This window comes from Notolepis coatsorum (genome assembly GCF_963971535.1).
Source record: "Notolepis coatsorum genome assembly, chromosome: 8".
Lineage (NCBI taxonomy): Eukaryota > Metazoa > Chordata > Actinopteri > Aulopiformes > Paralepididae > Notolepis > Notolepis coatsorum.
The window spans coordinates 146,111,734-146,137,461 of NC_140172.1; the positions used below are offsets into that span (position 1 = coordinate 146,111,734).

Sequence of the window (25,728 nt, forward strand, 5' to 3'; positions counted from 1 at the left end):
CCCTCCTCCGCCCTCAGCGCGAGGAGCTGTCTGTTGTCTCAGGAGGAGCGGGGCATCGGGAGGAGGAGGATCAGGAGGAGGAGAGGAGCAGGGTTCTGGCCCGGCTGGAGGAGCTGAAGCACAAAGTCAGCGAGCTGGAGCTGTTCCAGGAGGAGACCAGACAGGAGGTGTGTGTGTGTGTGTGTGTGTGTGTGTGTGTGTGTGTGTGTGTGTGTGTGTGTGTGTGTATCTGTGTGGTGTGTCTCAGACCCACATGTTGTTGGTCTCGGCCCCCTGATGGGTCCCGTCGAGCCGTATATCATCTGAACTAGGAACTGCTTTTTCCTTTGATGCTTTCAACACCTGCAACGCCCTCCGACTGAAGCTGAAGGTTCTTCCTTCTCTTGCTGCATTTAAAAGTATGATCTCTGACCACTGACTTGTAGCTGTCTTAGCAGATCTTTTTATTGTTTATTCTTATTTATTGTGCCTATATGTATGCAATTGCTGATAAACTATGTCTTGTTTTGTAAGCTCGTTGTCGCTGTAAATGAGGGTAACCCTCTGTCCTACGAGTTGAAATAAAGGTTTGAAATGCAATATATTGTTATAATACACCATTAACCATTGCCATGTAACATCATGTGTTTTTGCTGCTATAGTATACTATAGATACAGTAACATATCATGGTTTTCTCCAGACGTTTCTTGGCAGAGTCTGAGGTGTGAGCAGTGAAATCAAACCTCTCCCTGCGCGACTCCAACCCACACATCAGACCGAAACAAAACAAATCTAAATCAAATCAAATCAAATCAAATCAAATCAAATCAAATCAAATCAAATTTATTTGTAAAGCCCGAAATCACAAGGTAATGCCCCCATGGGCTGAACAAGTCTTCTTTAAAAAAGTTAAAAGTCAAGAAGAAACATCACAATAAATCAAGAACACCATACAATCCAAACAACCACACAACCACACAGACACATCACAGACACACAACCACACTTCTGTCTTTTTCACATGGATCTTTACAGGCTCGTATTGATTGGCTCATTCCTCAGAGGAACAGAGTTGTGATAACAAAGCTCCTCCTCTCCCCTCCTCCGCCCTGCTCTCTCCTCCTCTCTCCTCTCTCCTCACTCCCATACATTCCCCAATGAAGATAAGGAAAGACTCACTAAAAACCTAGCAATAGGAAAAAAGCACCACAGGCGATGTGGCGGAGAGAAACCTTAGATGGGCCGTTCAAAAAACTAAACGTAAGTCTTCAGGGGTAGGGCCCGACAAGCCTAGTGCTTCTCCCTAGCCCCTTTCGGACAATTGGACAATGGTGCAATAGCAGCTGGTAAAACTTTGGCGATTTATGGAATGACCATTTTTATGTCCAATATCCGGAAACAAAATTAAAGACCCTCTCACCTAACTGTTCCCAGGTGGAGATTAAAGATCTAACTGAACTGTTCCCAGGTGGAGATTAAAGATCTACCTGAACTGTTCCCAGGTGGAGATTAAAGATCTAACTGAACTGTTCCCAGGTGGAGATTAAAGATCTACCTGAACTGTTCCCAGGTGGAGATTAAAGATCTACCTGAACTGTTCCCAGGTGGAGATTAAAGATCTAACTGAACTGTTCCCAGGTGGAGATTAAAGATCTAACTGAACTGTTCCCAGGTGGAGATTAAAGATCTAACTGAACTGTTCCTAGGTGGAGATTAAAGATCTAACTGAACTGTTCCCAGGTGGAGATTAAAGATCTACCTGAACTGTTCCCAGGTGGAGATGGAGCAGGCCCTGCTGCAGGGGGAGCGGCAGGCGGAGCGCGAGCAGGTGGAGGTCGAGTCCGAGATCATCGCTCAGCTGCAGCTCAAGCTCTGCCAGCTGGACATGGCCACCCAGAGAGCGAGACAGAAGGTGAGGACGGACAGGAGAACTGGCTTAAGTACATTCCATGTCCAGGAATTTGTCTTGGTGGACCAAATGTCTTGCCTTTGTTCCCCCCCACAGCACTTTTTGATATAGGTGTTGTTTTAGGGGAATGGGGGGGGGGGGGGGGGGGGGCTGTAGGGGACATGTCCCCCTCAATAACGAGAAGAGGTCTGTTTGTCCCCCTCAAGAAATATAGCTATACCGGTAACTATATATAATAATACAGGATAATAAATATCTGAAAGCAATACAGAATGTCTGAGAGTCTTACTGCATTATATTCCATTCTATTATATATTATATTACAGTGTATATATATATATATATCCCATTGTGTCAGTGGGTATCTGAAGGTTGTCTTTTCCTTTACATAAATAAAGACATTTCCACTATAAATTGATGCAGAAAAGGCACAAATTGGTGCAGAAAATTTCACCAGAAAGCAGGAAATGAAGCTCAGTATTTTCTGGGGGAAGACCCCCCTCTTAAAATGTTGAAACCTAACCAGACCGACAGAGGAGGCATGTGGTGGTAGTCTACACCCTCCCCAGACCGACAGAGGAGGCATGTGGTAGTCTACACCCTCCCCAGACCAACAGAGAAGACATGTGGTAGTCTACACCCTCCCCAGACCGACAGAGGAGGCATGTGGTAGTCTACACCCTCCCCAGACCAACAGAGAAGGCACGTGGTAGTCTACACCCTCCCCAGACCGACAGAAGAGGCATGTGGTAGTCTACACCCTCCCCAGACCGACAGAAGAGGCATGTGGTAGTCTACACCCTCCCCAGACCGACAGAGGAGACATGTGGTAGTCTACACCCTCCCCAGACCGACAGAGGAGGCATGTCTACACCCTCCCCAGACCAACAGAGAAGGCATGTGGTAGTCTACACCCTCCCCAGACCGACAGAGGAGGCATGTGGTAGTCTACACCCTCCCCAGACCGACAGAGGAGACATATTGTGGTAGTCTACACCCTCCCAGACCGACAGAGGAGACATGTGGTAGTCTACACCCTCCCCAGACCAACAGAGAAGGCATGTGGTAGTCTACACCCTCCCCAGACCAACAGAGGAGGCATGTGGTAGTCTACACCCTCCATAGACCAACAGAGAAGGCATGTGGTAGTCTACACCCTCCCCAGACCGACAGAGGAGGCATGTGGTAGTCTACACCCTCCCCAGACCGACAGAGGAGACATGTGGTAGTCTACACCCTCCCCAGACCAACAGAGGAGGCATGTGGTAGTCTACACCCTCCCCAGACCAACAGAGGAGGCATGTGGTAGTCTACACCCTCCCCAGACCAACAGAGGAGGCATGTGGTAGTCTACACCCTCCCCCAGACCAACAGAGGCGGCATGTGGAAGTCTACACCCTCCCCCAGACCAACAGAGGAGGCATGTGGTAGTCTACACCCTCCCCAGACCGACAGAGGAGGCATGTGGTAGTCTACACCCTCCCCAGACCGACAGAGGAGGCATGTGGTAGTCTACACCCTCCCCAGACCAACAGAGGAGGCATGTGGTAGTCTACACCCTCCCCAGACCGACAGAGGAGGCATGTGGTAGTCTACACCCTCCCCAGACCAACAGAGGAGGCATGTGGTAGTCTACACCCTCCCCAGACCAACAGAGGAGGCATGTGGTAGTCTACACCCTCCCCCAGACCAACAGAGGCGGCATGTGGAAGTCTACACCCTCCCCCAGACCAACAGAGGAGGCATGTGGTAGTCTACACCCTCCCCAGACCGACAGAGGAGGCATGTGGTAGTCTACACCCTCCCCAGACCGACAGAGGAGGCATGTGGTAGTCTACACCCTCCCCAGACCGACAGAGGAGACATGTGGTAGTCTACACCCTCCCCAGACCAACAAAGGAAGGCATGTGGTAGTCTACACCCTCCCCAGACCGACAAAGGCATGTGGTATAGTCTATACCCTCTCCAGATCCACAGTAGGGCAGCGCAACGACCAGGAAGGGAATTTGCATAATGACTCAATTGGGGGATGGGAGCAAAAGAGAAAGGGCTAAAAGAAAGCTGTATAACTGATATAAAGTTGTTCTTGCACTTTTTTGTAGTTTGTAGTTCTTAGCCACTTTAGCAGGCATGTCAAACACCAGAACAGAAACATTTTTAATAGAACAGGCAAGTCCAAAATTACAATCTGTGTATATATGTGTGTGTGTGTATAATATGTGTATATAATCTGTGTGTGTGTATTATGTGTATATAATCTGTGTGTGTATAATCTGTGTATATATGTGTTGTGAAGTGACTGGGGCGAGTAGCGGTACTATGGGTTGAACTCACTCTCACCCTCAAAAGACACATAGACACGTTACAAAGCAGTGAGTTCACCTCTTGGTATAGCGGTCTGTGCTGTCGACCCGTTGTGTGGCAGACCACGGGTTCGAAACTCCCTCTGGGCATCGAAGTTTAAGGTGACGGATGTCACAACCGTTACATATGTGTGTGTGTATGTATAATATGTCTATATAATCTGTGTGTGTATATATATATATATATATATATATATATATATATATATATATATATATATATATATATATATATATATATATAAAATGTGTGTGTATAATATTTGTGTGTATATATATATATATAATGTGTGTGTGTACCAGGAGGCTGAGGCTTTGAAGTCTGGGACCAAACAGCAGTTGGAGGAGCAGGAGTTCTGTCGGTTGGAGGAGGAGAGCAGTCGGGAGGAGAAGAGGGAGGCACAGAGCACACAGCTCCTCCAGGAGAGGGCGCGCTACCACCGCAGCGTGGCCAAGAGGAAGGTGGGTGGCAAGCAGGGGTGTAAAGTACTTGAGTAATTGTACTTCGTTACAATACTTAAGTACTGTTTTGGGGGATTTGTACTTTACTCAAGTATTATTAGGTTTGAATTGAGTTTGTACTTTTACTCAATTACATTTCAGAGAAAAAAAACATACTTTTTACTCCTTACATTTAAAATGCAGACCTACAAAGTACACATCTCACAGGTCCAACTATTTTAATTAGTATATTTGTTTCTCTGGTCGAACTAACGTTAACGTTATTAATCCTGCGGCCGCACTTTATTTAAAAACAGCCAATCAAATCCCCATCAATGGAAAATGAACCCGCCCATACCCATGCTGATTGGTCTTTGTGCAAGACCAGAAAACGTGGATCTTTGATTAAACACCTGCTATCAGAATAATAGAGTCAGAAAAAAGGTTTTAACTTTTTAGTACTTAAGTTTAAGAGTAGAAACTTTTTGACTTATACTCAAGTGTGTTTTTAGCCAGATACTCTGACTTTTACTTGAGTAAGATTTTGAGACGGTACCCATACTTTCACTTAAGTATAATTTCTGGGTACTTTTTACACCCTCACGTAAACTTTTACTTTATTTGTTTATTTGGACGGGACCATGCAAAATGAATGAACACAGTGAAGTGTAGAAATTGCCGGATTTAGCACGAGGCTAATTTCCATCCGTTGTCCCCAGACATAAAAACAGGACACGTTAAAAAAAACAGTAAGACATGTACAAATATATAAAAACAGGACACATTTCATTTCATTTAAATTTCAACCTTTATTTAAAATCGTAAGCTTCTGAGGTTTCCCTCATTTACAGAAATGACGATTGTACAAAATGTAAACAGTACATAATACAAACAATATTCACAGATAATTTTTAATTAAAAAAACTTTTAAAATAATTAAAAAATATCAGCTAAAACAGTTACAGGTAGTCACACAATGGTCTGAAATCATACGCTTAAACATACCAAGGCAAGGGAGAACCTCCAATTTCAGAGAGAGTTGAAGGACATTCCATGAGTTAGAGGCATCAAAGGAAAAAGCTGACTTCCCTAGATCAGAACAAACTTGACGGACCCTAAGAACCATCCAGTCATTCGATCGAGTTGAATAGGTTCCAATATTCCAATCTAACAGTGAAGAGTCTATTCAATATTCCAATCTAACATAAAACGGTAAGAAATTTACAAATACATAGCAGCAATACACAAAAATACTAGTGGCTAGAGATATGTCACATGTGTTCACATGACTGGTTGGTCTTAAGCCATTTTTTGAGTTGCCCTCTAAAAGAAGCAAGGGTGGGGCTTTCCCTTAGGGAAATGGGGAGACTGTTCCACGTTTGGCTGCCTTTTATAGACAGGACGTTTTGGCCAAACGATACAGGTATAAAGACACTATGTAGTAAGTATAGTGTTTGGTCTTTATTCTTGTACTTGTTTACTGTATGAAGCACAATCTCAGGAGGCTCATACAGAACCAAGCATTTCACTGTAATGCAGTACATGTACCCCATATGTGACAAATAAAACAAAACATGAAACTTGAACTCATACTGGCCAGCAGTGTAACTAGTAAGAGTAGGTAAGGGATATGTACAGATATTGATAAATCTAACACTACACCATATTTTATCTACGTATTTATTACAAAAATATTTGTAATCCCTCACTTTTGCATTTTGCATTTTAAAAAAAAGTTTGCATTTTGTACCTCATTGTTCAATATTAGTATTAGTATTGTATATTTTCTATACTGTTTGGTCTTTATTATTTTTTTGTACTTTGTTACTGTATGAAGCACATTCTCATGGGGCTCATACAGAACCAAGCATTTCACTGTAATGTACCTGTACTTTATACGTGACGAACGAAACAAAACAAAAGTCCAGATCTAAATGTACTGTATGTTGACTGCTGGTCCAGGAGAAGATGGAGGTTCTGGAGGCCCAGGCCCAGCAGCTGGGAGCGCAGGCGGCCCAAGAGTGTGAGCGGCTGGCCAAGGACAGGAACCTGTTTCTGCAGCTGCTCCAGAAGGTCAGTCTCTTGTTTGTGCATTTGGACCTCCCAGATTTAACAAGGCCACAGTGGTGGAACGTAAACAAAGTGTTGGCGCTACAGTGCTTTACTTAAAGGAACACGCCAAAATGTTGGGAAATTAGCTTATCGTCTTCTCCAGAGAGAGACAAGAAGATAAGATACCAGTTTCCTCTCTGTGCGTTCATTAGAAAGCTATCTGGCTGCACGTTAGTAGGGTTACCCATTTGGTAGTGTGGTAGTGAAAGGGTTAACGATAGGGATGTCCGATATTATCGGCCGACCGATATTATCGGCCGATATCGGCAGTAAAATGTGATATCGGAAAATATCGGTTTAAAAAAAATAAAAAACAATAACAATATTTGTTATATATATATCCAGTGAAATGATTAGTTACCTGAAATTATTCAGTTTTTTGGACGGGGAAACCCTGCATATATCGGTATCGGTTGATATCTGTTGATATCGGTATCGGAAATTAAGAGTTGGACAATATCAGAATATCGGTATCGGTAAAAAAGCCAATATCGAGCATCCCTAGTTAACGATGACCTGAACTGAGCGGCGTGACGCGTCTCTCCTCAGGAGAAGGAGGCGCTGTGTGTCCTGGAGAAGAGGAGCCACGGGAGCCACGCGGGAGAGAGGAGGTTTCCCAAACTCTACATCAACATTTCTGAGGTACGGCAAGCAGCAGGGGACACACGACACCACTGTGTTGGTTCTACCATCCACTGGTTCTAAGTAACATAGACTACAACAGAGTCCCTCAGACGAAGAACCATGTATAATTCTGTTTGTTGTTTTCAGAGGAACAACGTTTTCAAACCTTATTATCTAAAGATGGTGTTGTGTTCATTCAATCATAGTTAAAAACAGTAGAGGTTGAGTACTTTATTATCTAAATATGGTGAGTTAGAGTGTTGTGTTCATTCAATCATAGTTAAAAACAGTAGAGGTTGAGTACTTTATTATCTAAATATGGTGAGTTAGAGTGTTGTGTTCATTCAATCATAGTTAAAAACAGTATAGGTTGAGTACTTTATTATCTAAAGGTGGTAAGTTAGAATATTGTGTTCACTCATAGTTAAAGACAGTAGAGGTTGAGTACTTTATTATCTAAAGATGGTGAGTTAGAGTGTAGTGTTTATTCATAGTTAAAGACAGTATGAATGAATGAATGAATGAATGAAAACTTTATTTAACAGATTGCAGAATGGGTACAATACAGTATGGCTCAATACATACAATTGTTAAGGGGATGCAGACCTGAGAAAGACGTTTGTCTTGTTTCCATCAGGGTCCCCCATTTTCAATTCATATAGCCATTTTCAATTCATATAGGTAGAGGTTGAGTACTTTATTATCTAAAGATGGTAAGTTAGAGTGTTGTGTTCATTCATAGTTAAAGTAGAGGTTGAGCACTTTATTATCTAAAGATAGTAAGTTAGAGTGTTGTGTTCATGCATAGTTAAAGACAGTAGAGGTTGAGTACTTTATTATCTAAAGATGGTAAGTTAGTAGAGTCTTTCTGGTGATATATCACATTCACGCTCCAAATTATTTGGATAGATTTAACAAAATTGACTTATATGGTTCTTCAGTGCAAGGGTTCAATTACTGGCAGGGAAATTAATTATTAATTATTACAGGAGTTTTTTTTTTACACAGATGAACTCATAACCCTTTCAGATGTATGTTTTTCTTCAAGCTTTCTCATAATTCTATCTTAGAAGATCTTTCAATGGCCACAATAGCCACCGTGACATGGTCATTAGAGTGTTCTCAGGCTGTACACACCCGAGGAAGGAACTGATTTTCGACAAACGTGACCCTTGTCTTTCCAAAGAGGCTCTCCGAGGCGCCGATGAACCTGTCGAAACAGGAGTTGCTCTACATCAGTGAACCGGACCTTGTCGAGAAGGACGGTCCTCCTCTGCCCAGTCCCTGTCCCTCTCCCGCCTCCTTCTCCTCCTGCCGCACCACCTCCTTCTCCCGCACCACCTCCTTTGACCTTTCTCCTGAGCTCTGTTCAGTTAGGCCGCAAGAGGTAAACATCTGCACGGCCCTCGTTCTTGACCAAACCTAACAAAGCCTGATGGCTCTTCAGTTCACCACTAAAACGAATGGCTTGATGGTGTGTTGGAGCAGTGGCTCTGTGTGCACGTCCTGCTCGGTCAACCTGGTCATTTCCAGGAGTTGTGCAAATGATTTACTCTGCAGCCATGACGTTGTGAGATCATCTGTGATGGAGCGCAATCACTGTGCATATTTACTACATGATGTGTGGTGATCTTCTCATGTGTTTGCAGTGTGTGATTAATTTGTGTAAAATTGCCAATCTTCAACCTCAACCCTGTGGTTCTGTCGTGAGGACGACATGTGATGATCAGTCCTGTGGTTCTGTCTCTGTGACATCAGGTCACTAGAGGTCTGCTCTCCTCTCTGTGACATCAGTTCACTAGAGGTCTGCTCTTCTCTCTGTGACATCAGTTCACTAGAGGTCTGCTCTCCTCTCTGTGACATCAGGTCACCAGAGGTCTGCTCTCCTCTCTGTGACGTCAGTTCACTAGAGGTCTGCTCTCCTCTCTGTGACGTCAGTTCACTAGAGGTCTGCTCTCCTCTCTGTGACATCAGTTCACTAGAGGTCTGCTCTCCTCTCTGTGACATCAGTTCACTAGAGGTCTGCTCTCCTCTCTGTGACATCAGTTCACTAGAGGTCTGCTCTCCTCTCTGTGACGTCAGTTCACTAGAGGTCTGCTCTCCTCTCTGTGACGTCAGTTCACTAGAGGTCTGCTCTCCTCTCTGTGACATCAGTTCACTAGAGGTCTGCTCTCCTCTCTGTGACATCAGTTCACTAGAGGTCTGCTCTCCTCTCTGTGACGTCAGTTCACTAGAGGTCTGCTCTCCTCTCTGTGACATCAGTTCACTAGAGGTCTGCTCTCCTCTCTGTGACGTCAGTTCACTAGAGGTCTGCTCTCCTCTCTGTGACGTCAGTTCACTAGAGGTCTGCTCTCCTCTCTGTGACATCAGTTCACTAGAGGTCTGCTCTCCTCTCTGTGACATCAGTTCACTAGAGGTCTGCTCTCCTCTCTGTGACATCAGTTCACTAGAGGTCTGCTCTCCTCTCTGTGACATCAGGTCACCAGAGGTCTGCTCTCCTCTCTGTGACATCAGTTCACTAGAGGTCTGCTCTCCTCTCTGTGACATCAGTTCACTAGAGGTCTGCTCTCCTCTCTGTGACATCACCTGGAGGAATTTCTCTGGGTGCCTTTGTGGCTGAAGGAATATGTTGGCGAGTCACATGTCCTCCGCATGTCCTATCACATGTCTTCCTCCTCATGTCCTATCACATGTCCTCCTCATGTCCTATCACATGTCTTCCTTTTTATCACATGTCCTCCTCATATCCTATCACATGTCCTCCTCACAACAGAACCGTAGGACTAAGATTGAAATCGGGGCAGTGCTCAAGGGGACATATTGTGGGAAATGTGTTTTGTCTGGTCTTTGTATGGAGTATCTAGTGTTATGTACTGTATGTACTAGGTGCTCTGGGAAATGACATGGATACTCCTTGCTGTTTGGCCAGAGTTCAAGCCTTCAAGCATAAACAAGCTGAGGCGGCCGGGTAGCACAGCGGACTAAGCGTCTGTCTACCACTGCAGAGACACTGGTATCGAATCCGGCTGTCAGCGGTGCCTCCGGCTTGGCCGGTCGTCATACTGGCTCAATTGGCAGAGTCAGCGGGAGGGAAGCCGGTGGGTGGTAATCTGGTCATTGTAAACAGCGACTCCTACAGGTCGCTGAGGGTGCCTGCACAGCGAGGGAGGGAGATGGTGAAGGTAGTGTGACCTCCCACGCGTTACACTTCACCAATGAGAGTCCTCGCTGCCAGGTGAAAAGAGGCTGCTGGCTGTCTCCTATGTATCGGAGGAAGCATGTGATAGACTTCAGGGCTCCCTAGACCGACCAGTGGGGGGCACATGCGCGCAACGACCAGGAAGGGGAGGGGGGAATTGGCATAACGACTAAATTGGGATGGGAGGAAAAATACAGAAAAAATAGGAGAAAAAGTGGATAAAGAAAAAGCATAAACAAGCTGTTGCCCTTGACAGTGTCACAAGAAGGATACAAGCGTTGAATTAGTGTTGATGAATCAATTAGCAGTGCTTTCTGGAGCCAGGAACACTGCGTACCTAATGTACTGCCCAGTGTGTGAACCTTTTCTCATCTTGGGTGTGGCCTGGCCACCAAAGAAGAGGTGCTCAAAAATAAACATTCACTAGTCTCTTTAGACTAGTTTCTTTAGACTAGTTTCTATAGACTAGTTTCTATAGACTTGTTTCTATAGACTAGTTTCTTTAGACTAGTTTCTTTAGACTCGTTTCTATAGACTAGTTTCTATAGACTAGTTTCTATAGACTTGTTTCTATAGACTAGTTTCTTTAGACTCGTTTCTATAGACTAGTTTCTTTAGACTAGTTTCTTTAGACTAGTTTCTATAGACTCGTTTCTATAAACTAGTTTCTATAGACTAGTTTCTAAAGACTAGATTCTTTAGACTCATTTCTTTAGACACGTTTCTATAGACTAGATTATTTAGACTAGTTTCTTTAGAGAGGGGTACCTCAGGCTGTCGGACGTCTTTAAGATGTACTTTTGTTTTGGCTGTGGGCAACAGGAGTACCTCAGGCTGTCGGACGTCTTTAAGATGTACGGTGGCTCAGCTTCTACCAGACATCCTCACTCCACTACTACCTCTGCTGCTGCTCTGCTCTGCCCCTCCCCCCCCACTCCAGCCGCTCTGCCCTGCGAGGTACAGACACCTTTCATCTGCTGTATCTCCTACTGTATCTCCTACTGTATCTCCTACTGTATCTCTCACTATCTCCTACTGTATCTCCTACTGTATCTCTCACTATCTCCTACTGTATCTCTCACTGTATATCCTACTGTATCTCTCACTGTATCTCCTACTGTATCTCTCACTGTATCTCCTACTGTATCTCTCACTGTATCTCCTACTGTATCTCTCACTGTATCTCTCACTGTATCTCTCACTGTATCTCCTACTGTATCTCCTACTGTATCTCTCACTGTATCTCTCACTGTATCTCTCACTGTATCTCCTACTGTATCTCTCACTATATCCTACTGTATCTCTCACTGTATCTCCTACTGTATCTCCTACCGCAGTGGTTCCCAAACTGTGGTCCGCGAGGGTATTGCAGGTGGTCCGTGGAAGAAAAAAAAGCTAAATAAAACAGAAAATGTATAGAATATAATGTTTAATATAAAACATGGTATTATAGTTTGTTATTCTCTCAAATTAGGCTAATAATTATCGGTAAATAGTGGCGCTTGTGCATTACGACAGTTTTAACCTCTCGCGAGCGCACGTCCCATCTCCGGTCTTTACTTTATATATAGGTTTGATGTTTATTTATTTTTACTGTTTGCATACGAGGTGTTGCGAGAAAGTTCTTGATAACAATCTAGTGGTCCGCATAAACAAAACGTTTGGGAACCACTGTCCTACTGTATCTCTCCTATTGTATATCTCACTGATCTTTCCCCCCCTGCTGTATCTACTATTGTATCTCCAACCTTATCGACCAAAACACAATCAATCGTTTACTGGTTACAGTCTTACAATTTCCTCCCCTTCTGTTTCTGCTCTCTCCATATATCAAAATCTGTGTGTGTGTGTGTGTATGTATGCTGGTTGTGTGTGTTTGTGTGTATGCTGGTTGTGTGTGTGTGTTTGTGTGTGTGTGTGTGTGTGTGTCTGTGTGTGTGTGTGTGTTTATGTGTGTATGATGTGTGTGTATTTATGTGTGTATGCTGTGTGTGTGTGTGTGTGTGTTTGTGTGTATGCTGGCTGTGTGTGTGTATGCTGTGTGTGTGTGTTTATGTGTGTATGATGTGTGTGTGTTTATGTGTGTATGCTGTGTGTGTGTGTGTGTGTGTGTGTGTGTGTGTGTGTGTGTGTGTGTGTGTGTGTGTGTGTGTGTGTGTGTGTGTGTGTGTGTGTGCTCGTGTGTGCGCGTGTGCGTGTGTGTGTGTGTGTAAAGGAATACATCACAGTCAGTCAGCTAAGCCAGATCTTCCGGATGCAGATGGCTGACTCCTCCCCTTCCGCCGCCTCTATCCAGTCATTCCAGCAGCTTGCGTCCTCTGACGCCGCCCTCTTCTGCCACTCAAACGCTCGTGGCTCCGCCCACTCTCTATCTGCGGAGGTGTGTTGACTCTCATCGACGCGCCGCTTTGTGTCTTAGTGGTCGCTACGTTTTGTTTTTAGAAAAGGAATCCCGCTTGAGGGCGGTTAGGTGGCGTAGCGGAGATTGCGTTCGTCACCAACCCCGGAGCTGTGTTCGAATCCAGCTCACAGCTCCGGGGTTGTCACCAGCTTGGCTGGCCGTTCACACTAATACAATTGGCTGTATTAGAGGGTGGGAGAAGCTGGCGGGGTGGGTCCGGGTCGTTGTAAACGGCGACTCCTACAGTTCGGTCGGGGCGCCTGCTAAGCGCGGATGCGACCTGAGTGGGATAGTGTGATCCTTCCACACGCTACGCCCTCTCGGAGAATATCCGCGCTGCCAGGTGAAAAGAAGCGGTTGATTGGCTGGACGTGTGTCGGAGGAAGCACGTGATAGCCTCCACTCTCCCAGATGATCGGACTGTGGGGGGTAAGTGCGCAGCGACCAGGAAGGGGATTGGGAATTGGCATAACGACTAACATTGGGATGGGAGAAAATCAGAGGAAAATGGAGGGGGAAAAAGATCCAAAAAAATAAAAATAAAAGGAATCCCGCTTTGTTACCTTTTAGTTTGCTTTTTACCGTTGAAATGACGTCATTGGGTCTAAAGTCTGGAGCTGCTTCCTAGACGATGAATGGTTGCTTTTGTGGATAAATGTTTGTTTGAGTTTCTCTACCCAGATGAGTTCTATTCCAGTGTTCTCAGTTCTCAGACAGAACGTACCAGTACACACTCTGCACGTTCCCCTGGGTGTTCTCTCAGTGTGTCGTCTCCTATAACATCTTTCCCCCAATTCATACGGAGCTTCAGACTTCATACCGGATGACATCACAACTTCCACTCATAGCACTCTGGTTCTTGGATTCCAAACAATCAAACATCTCACTGATATCTGAACCCTTTCACTACCACACTACGGTTAGCCGTCTGTAGTGTGGTAGTGAAAGGGTTAACCGTCTGTAGTGTGGTAGTGAAAGGGTTAACCTTCTGTAGTGTGGTTGTGAAAGGGTTAACCCTTTGTCGTGTGGCAGTGAAAGGGTTAAAGCTACGAAGTGGCGCTCCTTCTGAAGTGATCACATTGATGGATTGATTGATTGGAAACCTCGCCTGGTGCCACAGTGTAACAGTTCATAAGGACCCAGGCTTTAACATAACATAAGATAAGATAAGATATTCCTTTATTGATCCCCTTGGGGAAATGTGGGCGTCATAGCAGCATGGGGGAGGGGGAGGGGGGAGGGGAGGTACAGGTATGGGCAGGGTATTTAGTAGAAAGACATAAATATAGGCAAAAATAAAATGAGATCTGAATATAAAAAAATTTGAAAAGTAAAGGTGCTGATAGGGTCTGTGTGCCTATCGGTTCTATTTTACTACATGGCTACTGAATGCTCTTGTGTTTCCTTTTTGCCCGCTCTATCCCATATGAAAATGCATTGCATTGAATTTTAGTTTTCATACATACTGTATAGATATTTACCACAGCAATATTGTAGTGTTTCTATAGTGGAATATCGTAGACGTTTATGGTGAAACAATATAGTATTCCTGTGGTGTATTTTTCCTACATACCAAGGAGACTTAAAATACTATGTACTTATGTATGGTTTCCCTCAGTATTTCTATAGTGATTTACTATAGTATTTCTATAGTAATTGGCACATATGCCTGGATGGATTAACCTACCCAAGGGGCAAGTGCATCCTTTAGGCTAATTTCAATAGAAATGAGTGAGATCTCACAGATCTGCCCTGCATGCAGGATCATACACCCCAAGTAAGAAAGAAACACAGGAATACTATAGTTTTATTACACGTTGTTCATTTTCCTATGGGATGTATCTGATCTGGCCTGTTACTCTACTATGCTTTTTCTTCTTCCTCTCATTCTCCTCCTTTTTCATCATCTCCTCCTCCTTCTTCATCATCTCCTTCCTCTCCTCCTCCTCCATCATCATCACCTCCTCTTTCATCTCCTCCTCCTTCTCCTTCCTCTCCTCCTCCTCATCATCATCACCTTCTCCTTCTTCTCCTCCTCCTCCTTCTTCATCATCTCCTCCTCCTTCTTCATCATCTCCTTCCTCTCCTCCTCCTCCATCCTCATCATCATCACCTCCTCCTTCATCTCCTTCTCCTTCCTCTCCTCCTCCTCCTTCATCATCATCACCTCCTCCTTCCTCTCCTCCTCCTCCTTCTTCATCATCTCCTCCTCCTTCTTCATCATCTCCTTCCTCTCCTCCTCCTCCATCATTATCATCTCCTCCTTCATCTCTTCCTTTTTCTCCTTCCTCTCCTCCTCCTCCTTCATCATCATCTCCTCCCCCTTCTCCTTCCTCCTCCTCCTCCCCCTCCTCCTCCTCCTCCTCCTCCTCCTTCATCACCATCACCTCCTCCTCCTCCTCCTGGGCTCCTCCTTCATCATCATCTCCTCCTCCCCCTCCTCCTCCTCCTCCTCCTCCTCCTTATCCTCCTCTCCTCCTTCACCTCCTCCTTCACCTCCTCCTCTCCCCCTCCTCCTCCTCCTCCTCCTCCTCCTCCTCCTCCTCTCCCCCTCCTCCTCCTCCTCCTCCTCCTCTCCTCCTCCTCTCCTCCTCCTCTCCCTCTCCTCCTCCTCCTCCTCCTCCTCCTCCTCCTCCTCCTCCTTCACCTCCTCCTCTCCTCCTCTCCTCCTTCCTCCTCTCCTCCTCCTCCTCCTCTCCTCTTGCTCCTCCTCCTCCCCTCCTCCTCCTCCTCTCCTCCTCTCCTCCTCCTCTCCCCCTCCTCCCCCTCCTCCTCTCCCCCTCCCCCTCCCTGGTAGAGGCAGGCTGAGTGGAGCAGACCTGCTGCCCTGCCTCTGAACCTGGAGCTGTGGTACCTGGACATCATGGCTGCCGGGGAGCCTTGTCCTCCACCGCTGCCTGCCAAGTCCCTTTCCTCTCGCAGGCACGGGCAGGTAAGACTCTCTCTGCTCTGTATTCTGTAGCCCCCTTTCGGGACTGTGATGCACGCCAACATGGTTGGACGAGTGAATACACAGTCCCTTATTATACGATCATTGAAAAAATCTACAATTAAGTCTGTCTCGCTTTTCTCTATCAAAACGCTTGTCGTACAGGTGTTGCTAATAAACATTTTAAATCATTTTAATAAACTGGTCAACGCGGCTTTATTTCCGGCTTTTTAAATGTTTATTAGCAACGCCAAACCTTTCAAACCCTAGCGTTTGTCTGTCCGAAACCCTCGTGCAACTGTGAGTACCTTTGACATTTATTTGCAACACCTGTACGACAAGCGTTTTGATAGAGAAAAGCGAGACAGACTTAATTGTAGGATTTTTCGTATGATCGTATTATAAGGGACTGTGTATTCACTCGTCCAACCATGTTGGCGTGCATCACAGTCCCGAGAGGGGCTCTGTATTCTGGTGCTCTGTGCTCTGTCCTCTCGCAGGCACGGGCAGGTAAGACTATCTCTGTTCTTCATTCTGGTGCATCGCTTTGTGCTCTGTCCTCTTGAATCTGCCTCGTTGATTTGTTCGCTTTTCATTTTCATCCAAAAACAAAACCGAAGTCTGAAGTCTCTTTGGGGTGCCAGCCGACTGATCACTGACTCATTCTCTAAACTAAGTGAAGCTAGTAGTGACATGTGAAACTAGAGATGGCAAGGAATCCATAGGTGCCAACCATGTTATGCTAGCTTACCTGGAAAGGATGTTGCTCCAAAGATGGCCATTTTAAAAGATGTCTCCTGACCTTTCACCTCAAGGTATCTGAATATAAATGGGATCAATAAATGGCTATATCCATGGCTCCACAAGAGTCTCACATGTAGGCTACAGCCATGCCCAGTGTAAGCTAGTCTCATGCAGGTCTACGCCAAAACCATGCAGTGATGTGATTGACATGCAGTGATGTGATTGACATGATGTGATGTGATTGACATGCAGTGATGAGATTGACATGCAGTGATGTGATTGACATGCAGTGATGTGATTGACATGCAGTGATGTGATTGACATGCAGTGATGTGATTGACATGCTGTGATGTGATTGACATGCAGTGATGTGATTGACATGCTGTGATGTGATTGACATGCAGTGATGTGATTGACATGCAGTGATGTGATTGACATGCAGTGATGTGATTGACATGCTGTGATGTGATTGACATGCAGTGGTGTGATTGACATGCTGTGATGTGATTGACATGCAGTGATGTGATTGACATGCTGTGATGTGATTGACATGCTGTGATGTGATTGACATGCTGTGATGTGATTGACATGCAGTGATGAGATTGTCACCTTTTTATTATAAAAAAAATGTTGGCCTATTTCTACATATTGCGGTCCTCTAAATAGTTTTGGAATTGCATAACTTAATTATGCTGACTGTGTTTCGTCCCCCAGGTGTTTCGGTCCAGGTCAGAGGAGGAGGCTGGACAGACGCCACTGTGCTCTGATGTCACCACTGCCTCAGCCAATGGCGTTGCACTTAATACACCCCCAAAGGTGAGCATGTACTGGCCTTATGGAGCTCTGAGGTGCCATTTTCTCACGTTGTATAGACTGTTTCAACTTGAGAACAAAAACAAACATGAAGCCAGCGTTCTAGAACGGACTACATTTGACTTCCTGTCAGTTGTTGATGTTGCCAAAAAAATTATGCAACAGGAAATCAACTGTATTCCAAGCTGTTTCCTATCAACACATCTGCACTGAAACTGTCTCTTCATAGTGTTGTCATGATGTTTTTGTCTCATACAATATAGTACAGTGCTACACCTAATATAATATAGTAAAGTCTTACACCTAATATAATATAGTACAGTGCTACACCCAATATAATATAGTACAGTGTTACACCTAATACAATATAGTACAGTGCTACACCTAATATAATATAGTACAGTGTTACACCTAATATAATATAGTAGTGTTACACCTAATATAATATAGTACAGTGCTACACCTAATATAATATAGTACAGTGTTACACATCATATAATATAGTACAGTGTTACACCTAATATAATATAGTACAGTGTTACACCTAATATAATATAGTAGTGTTACACATCATATAATATAGTACAGTGTTACACCTAATATAATATAGTAGTGCTACACCTAATATAATATAGTACAGTGCTACACCTAATATAATATAGTAGTGTTACACATCATATAATATAGTACAGTGTTACACCTAATATAATATAGTAGTGTTACACATCATATAATATAGTAGTGCTACACCTAATATAATATAGTACAGTGCTACACCTAATATAATATAGTAGTGTTACACATCATATAATATAGTACAGTGTTACACCTAATATAATATAGTAGTGTTACACATCATATAATATAGTAGTGCTACACCTAATATAATATAGTACAGTGCTACACCTAATATAATATAGTAGTGCTACACCTAATATAATATAGTACAGTGCCACACCTCATATAATATAGCACAGTGTTACAACTAATATAATATAGTAGTGTTACACCTAATAATATAGTACAGTACAGTAAAAGTGTGAACTCAGTAAAAGGGTGTATACTCAGTATTAAAGTCTGTATACTCAGTAAAGGGTGTATACTCAGTAAAGGGTGTATACTCAGTAAAGGGTGTACTCGGTAAAGGGTGTACTTAAGCAAGTCAAGTCAAGTCAAGAGTTTTAATTGTCACGGCATACAGGTATACAATGAAATGCGGCTGGTCTTGCCCGCGACGATGTGCAATACCTTATTACATCACGTGCAGGAGTGTGTTATAAGAATTAGATCATGCCTAGGGGTGGTTGTTAGGCCCGAGGCGCAGCCGAGTTAGACCCCCCTAGGCATGATCTAATTCTTATAACACACAGCTACAAGTGGTGTAATGTCTTTTATACAATAGCCGAATTCATCCAACCATATTGCTATACAATAAACACACATTAATTGAAGCATAATGGAGATTTATTCACAAAACCATCAGCAGAAAAAGTAGGTAAAAAATAAAAGAAAGAAGTTGCCTCCATGTCTAGAAGCAGCTGGGAGGTGCGGTGCTTCAAAGCATGCCATCTATCACAATGAAGTTAGCGGTTGTTATTTGATTGATTGATTGATTGATTGATTGATTGATTGAAAATTGTATTAACAGATTGCAGAATGGGTACAATACAGTACGGCTCAATACACACACTTGTTAAGGGGATGCAGACCAGAGAAAGACTTTCGTCTTGTTTACATCAGGGTCCCCCATTTTCAATGCATCATAACATATTATATGACATACAGATAGACAGTGCTACATCTATACATAGGTTGCTTCAAAGCATGCCATCTAACAGTGAAGTTAGCGGTTGTTATTTGATTGATTGATTGATTGAAAAATGTATTAACAGTGAAATGACAGTGTCCTTTTGAAGGAGAGGAGGTTCTACAACGAATGCCATCTAACACCACACTTCCTGCGATTTATATTTTGTTTCACAATGAGTCATGACCAACCAATTACATAATCCAACATTGTGTAAGCAACTAACACATTCCACGTGACAGAATCGTTTTTGAATGAGTCGTTATGACGATATCAATACATCCATTCATAAAGATTATTGTCCGCCATCTTGGTTTCATTCCTAAAAACACGAACAGCGGAGTGATTCGGAAACAAAGTAATTCGGTTGTGGGCGGGTTCTGGGATCACATGGAGTGTGTTATGAGAAATAACAACGTCTGAAAGAAGTGTTTCAGCCAATCAGAATCAAGAAATGTGCATACCATTGTATAATCGGTGTGTATACTCTGTAAAGGGTGTACTCGGTGTGTATACTCAGTAAAGGGTGTATACTCAGTACAGGGTGCAGTACTCTGCGTGTATACTGAGTAAAGGGTGTATACTCACTCAGTAAAGGGTGTATACTCAGTAAAGGGTGCTGTACTCGGTGTGTATACTCAGTAAAGGGTGTATATTCAGTAAAATGGTGCAGTACTCGTTGTGTATACTCAGTAAAGGGTGTATATTCAGTAAAAGGGTGCAGTACTCAGTGTGTATACTCAGTAATGGGTGTATACTCAGTAAAGGGTGCAGTACTCGGTGTGTATACTCAGTAAAGTGTGTATATTCAGTAAAAGGGTGCAGTACTCAGTGTGTATACTCAGTAAAGGGTGTATACTCAGTAAAGGGTGCAGTACTCGGTGTGTATACTCAGTAAAGGGTGTATATTCAGTAAAAGGATGCAGTACTCGGTGTGTATACTCAGTAAAGGGTGTATATTCAGTAAAAGGATGCAGTACTCGGTGTGTATACTCAGTAAAGGGTGTATATTCAGTAAAAGGGTGCAGTACTCTGTGTGTATACTCAGTAAAGGGTGTATACTCAGTAAAGGGTGCAGTACTCAGTGTGTATACTCAGTAAAGGGTGTTTATTCAGTAAAAGGGTGCAGTACTCAGTGTGTATACTCAGTAAAAATAAAAGGGTGCAGTACTCAGTGTGTATACTCTGTCTGGTACCATGCTCTCCAGGTGCTGAGGGGACTTTCAACTCCTCCAGACGTGGACAACAGCAAACAGCTGGCTCTGCAGAGCAAAGGTGACTCACCCACCCACTCACTCACTCACTCACTCACTCACTCACTCACTCACTCACTCACTCACTCACTCACTCACTCACTCACTCACTCACTCACTCACTCACTCACTCACTCACTCACTCACTCACTCACTCACTCACTCACTCACTCACTCACTCACTCACTCACTCACTCACTCACTCACTCACTCACTCACTCACTCACTCACTCACTCACTCACTCACTCACTCACTCACTCACTCACTCACTCACTCACTCACTCACTCACTCACTCACTCACTCACCCACCCACCCACTCACTCACTCACTCACTCACTCACTCACCCACCCACCCACTCACTCACTCACTCACTCACTCACTCACTCACTCACTCACTCACTCACTCACTCACTCACTCACTCACTCACTCACTCACTCACTCACTCACTCACTCACTCACTCACTCACTCACCCACCCACCCACTCACTCACTCACTCACTCACTCACTCACTCACTCACTCACTCACTCACTCACTCACCCACCCACCCACTCACTCACTCACCCACCCACCCTCTCACTCACTCACTCACTCACCCACCCACCCACCCACCCACCCACTCACTCACTCACTCACTCACTCACTCACTCACTCACTCACTCACTCACTCACTCACTCACTCACTCACTCACCCACCCACCCACTCACTCACTCACTCACTCACTCACTCACTCACTCACTCACTCACTCACTCACTCACTCACTCACTCACTCACTCACTCACTCACTCACTTTTTGGGTGACAGTTGCAGGTGTGTGTGTAAACAACTCTGCGATAAACAACTCCATCTCAGAATTCTTGAACTCCATAGGTCTTCAGTGACCAGTAGCCTATTGTTACATCCATAGGGGGCGTTATTGTTCAGGGGGCCTGTTTCAAGATCAAATATGGGGCCCTTATCTTATATTAACCCCCCCCCCCTCGTGTACATTTACAGGAGAAGGTAAAACGGGCCTTGGACATGTAAACTGACACTGAAATCTTACAGGAGCATAATGCTATAGTGACATGTCATATACCGAATGAAGCGGCAGATTATGAGTTTTCTGAAGATATGAATCACAATAGGAATTAGGAAGCCAATGAAAATATTATGTTTTAGGCAAATTTGCACATAAGGCGGGAAGCTACTGTAGCCACTGTGCCAAACTCACCACGACGCAGCTGATTGATTGATTGAACATTTTATTAACAGATTGCAGAATGGGTACAATACAGTACGGCTCAATACACACAATTGTTACGGGGATGCAGACCAGAGAAAGACTTTCGTCTTGTTTACATCAGGGTCCCCCATTTTCAATTCATCATAACTAGACACATAATCTAGCTCAACTCGACCCTGGAGATTTACATGGTTTATGTCAGGAGTGAGGTTTCTTCTACAAGGTGAAATACTTTAGAATAGAATAGAATAGAAATCCTTTATTTATCCCGAGGGAAATTCTACACTACAGATCGCTCACAGTAAACAGTAAACATTTAGGTAGTCAAAAACAAAGTGACGAATAAGAATAGAGAATAAAGTAGGCCTACAGTCCGGGATATACATTCTGGTATGTGTATATATACATTCTAAAATATAAAAAATATACAGAAATATACAGTCAAATGTACAGTAAGATGTCAGTAGATGTTAGTGATGTGCCTCTTCAAGCGTTTCCACCGCTGCATCAGTTATCCGCAGTGGCACAGTGCACACATTTGCTTTGTCAATCCAGGGTGCGTTTGCTTCGTGAATCCGGGGCCCTGCTAGCGAGTGGGGCCCGCTTCAGCTAAGGCCACCTATGGTTACATCATCATTAGAATGTTCAGTTGCCAGAATTATATCCCTCATCATATGGAGGCCATACCCCTAATCAAATCAAATTAAATAGAGCCCGAAATCACAACTAGATTTCATCACAATAGATCCATAACAAAAACCACCATGAAATTCACAATTTTGCAACACCCCCAGACTTTCCCAGATGAAGGTGAGGAACAACCCAGTAACCTAGCGATAGAGAAAAAAACATGGGGAGAAAACCTCAGATGGGCAGTTCAAAGGGGATCCCCATCAGGATCATGATTTAAGGTGTTGCTATGGATGATAGATCGATGAAGACGAATAATTGGTATGTGTATGTATATACATGTAATAAAACACACATATATATATATATTAAATACATAGTAGCACCTGAAAGAGTTAATAGTAACACACCACATCATTCTCTGCCTGACAGAAGGCCGTGGAGGTCGACCTTTGACCTAGAGAACACAGAAGACAAGTTAAAGCCACTCGCTCTTTTAGGGAAATGGAAACAAAAACTTGTAAAATCACTTGTTGGTTAATTTGTCGTCACTTTTGACAGCATGCTCAGGAGTCCATTGGAGTCAGGTGTGAACAGAAAGGCTGCAGTGACTTCAAAGCAGCAGTAGAGGGCGCCAACTCAATACCCGTCTCTGCTCAATGTGTTAGAATTGTGCAATTTTTCTTTTGATAGTTTTCAGACGTTGTCTGCTGGTTTTAGTTCTCTTGTCTGTATGGATTGTTCATATTCTACTGCTTTTATGTACATTCTGACAGAGAATCTTCTGACAGGCATAGTTATCAGAATACGTAGGCGAGTTACATGTGAGAAAATGGGGGACCCTGATGGAAACAAGACAAACGTCTTTTTCAGGTCTGCATCCCCTTAACAATTGTGTGTAGTGAGCCGTACTGTATTGTACCCATTCTGCAATCTGTTAAATAAAGTTTTCATTCATTCATCCATTGATTATCACATGTCCCCCTCCCAACAGAACCGTAGGACTAAGATTGAAATCGGCTAAGTTCTCAAAGGGATATATTGTGAAAAATGTGTTTTGTATGGAGTTGTCTTCAGTCTGAAGTGTTATGTATGTACTAGGTGCTCTGGGAAATGACATGGATACTCCTTGCTGTTTGGCCAGAGTTCAAGCCTTCAAGCATAAACAAGCTGTTGCCCTTGACAGTGTCACAAGAAGGACACAAGCTTTGAATTAGTGTTGATGAATCAATTAGCAGTGCTTTCTGGAGCCAGGAACACTGCATACCTAATGTACTGCCCAGTTTGTGAACCTTTTCTCATCTTGGGTGTGGCCTGGCAGGGGAGGAAGTTATTAATTATGAATATGGTGTGTTGCTACACCCACCAAAGAAGAAAGAATAAACATTCAGACTTGTTTCTTTAGACTCGTTTCTTTAGACTAGTTTCTATAGATTAGTTTCTATAGATTAGTTTCTATAGACTTTTCTATAGACTCGTTTTTTAGACTCGTTTCTATGGATTCGTTTCTATAGACTAGTTTCTTTAGACTAGTTCCTTTAGACTAGTTACTATAGACTAGTTTATATAGACTAGTTTCTTTAGACTAGTTTCTATCAACTTGTGTCACACTATGTCAGTGATAAAAAGATGGAAAGACTGAAACTGAAAATAGCTGAGGTTCATGTCAACGTTACGTCCTGTAACATAAATCACCGGGGAGAACTGACACTATATGTATATGTAGCAAATAAAATCAGAGAATAAAAGTAGTGCAATAAAATAGCTCATTTACAGAACAATAATTTTAGCAGACGTAAAAATAGACAGTAGTCTAAGTGGCAGAGTGCATTAGAAGGCTATGGTGAAGAGGTAATTTTTTTGTTTACTTTTGAAGATATTTATTGACCTAGCCCCCTAATGTTTATAGGCAGGGTGTTCCATAGCTTTGGTGCGTAATTAGCAAAGGCTGATTTTCTTTTGGCTGTTGTTGGGAACCATCAATAAACCTGTAGTAGCTGATCCTAGTGTTCTTGTGGGCGCATAGGTGACGAGAGAATTGGCCCTGTTATACAGATGATACAGTTTAAAACCTTTTCTGTAATTAATGTTAACTTGTATTTCTTTTTTTCGTGACTTAAGGTTGTGTTCTGGGTTCCATTATTAAAGGTGCTGTAAGTGCTGTTTTTTTTTTGTTAAAATAAGTGTTAAATATAGCTCTACATTCCAACAGCCATCACTGATATAGAGTGTTTGGTCAGTAACATGGGCCTCCCAGTCCCTCCACTCTGCAGTAAAACATGTTTGACACGTCCTGGACATTTCCTGGACATTTCCTGGACATTTTCTGGGATCCCGTCCCCACTTTATCCAATCAGGAGAGAGAACTCCACAAAGCGGATGCGTGGGCAGCAGGAAAAACACAACGGCTTATCCTAAACGGTGGAAATAAAATAATGCTTCTGACAACATAATAGTTGATAAATAGGATCTGCAATTGATGGATCTTAATTCATATTTGATCTGCAACGCTTAGTTTGACAGGAGGTTGGCCAAAATGCTGACATTAGATACATTTAATAGCCTATTCTTTTTATGATAGTATGATTATGTGGATTTTACATTTTACATGATGTTTACTATGGTGTTTTTACTATTTTGTCTCTTGGAAAAATAGTAAACTAAAATAAATATATATATATCCACAGTATATTAATATATATACTGTGTGTGTATATATATATATATATATATATATATATATATATATATATATATATATATATATATATATATATATATATATATATATATATATATATATCAAATCCAAACAACAACAACAACAACAACAACAACAACAACAACCCTATAATACCATTTCCCTGCTCTTACAGGTCCCTCTCTCACAGTCCTGCACTACCAGGCGCCCCCTGCTGGCAACCAGGCGTTTGACACCCTGAGCCTGAGCTCCGACAGCACGGAGACCAGCGTTTCCACCGGCAACTCCGCCTGTTCGCCAGAAAGGTGATGAGTCGAGAGAGAGAGAGAGAGAGAGAGAGAGAGAGAGAGAGAGAGAGAGAGAGAGAGAGAGAGAGAGAGAGAGAGAGAGAGAGAGAGAGAGAGAGAGAGAGAGGGGCAGACTATAGTATAGCAACTGGTTACTGTTTCCATGGGAACACTCAAGTCTGCCCCGTCTACCCTCCCCTTCCCCCCTCCTTACAGCCCACCCCACCTTCTCTCTACCCTGAAGAAGGGTCACTACTATGCTTTGTTCCCCCTGACAACAGGCTTTTTGTTATGTCTGTTCCCGT

At 43.4% G+C, this 25,728-nt stretch overlaps 1 protein-coding gene across 1 annotated transcript in view; it reads left to right on the forward strand.

Moving 5' to 3' along the window:
* LOC311233627 (pleckstrin homology-like domain family B member 1) overlaps nt 1–25,728 on the forward strand; it is a 105,496-nt gene that overhangs the window by 58,096 nt on the left and 21,672 nt on the right. The window contains exons 8-18 of the mRNA XM_084320593.1: nt 18–167; nt 1,755–1,892; nt 4,556–4,714; nt 6,656–6,766; nt 7,355–7,447; nt 8,616–8,816; nt 11,451–11,585; nt 12,844–13,008; nt 17,417–17,518; nt 20,531–20,597; nt 25,312–25,441. Coding sequence (XP_084176719.1) covers nt 18–167; nt 1,755–1,892; nt 4,556–4,714; nt 6,656–6,766; nt 7,355–7,447; nt 8,616–8,816; nt 11,451–11,585; nt 12,844–13,008; nt 17,417–17,518; nt 20,531–20,597; nt 25,312–25,441 — 1,451 coding nt within the window. The remainder of the gene's footprint in view (nt 1–17; nt 168–1,754; nt 1,893–4,555; nt 4,715–6,655; nt 6,767–7,354; nt 7,448–8,615; nt 8,817–11,450; nt 11,586–12,843; nt 13,009–17,416; nt 17,519–20,530; nt 20,598–25,311; nt 25,442–25,728) is intronic.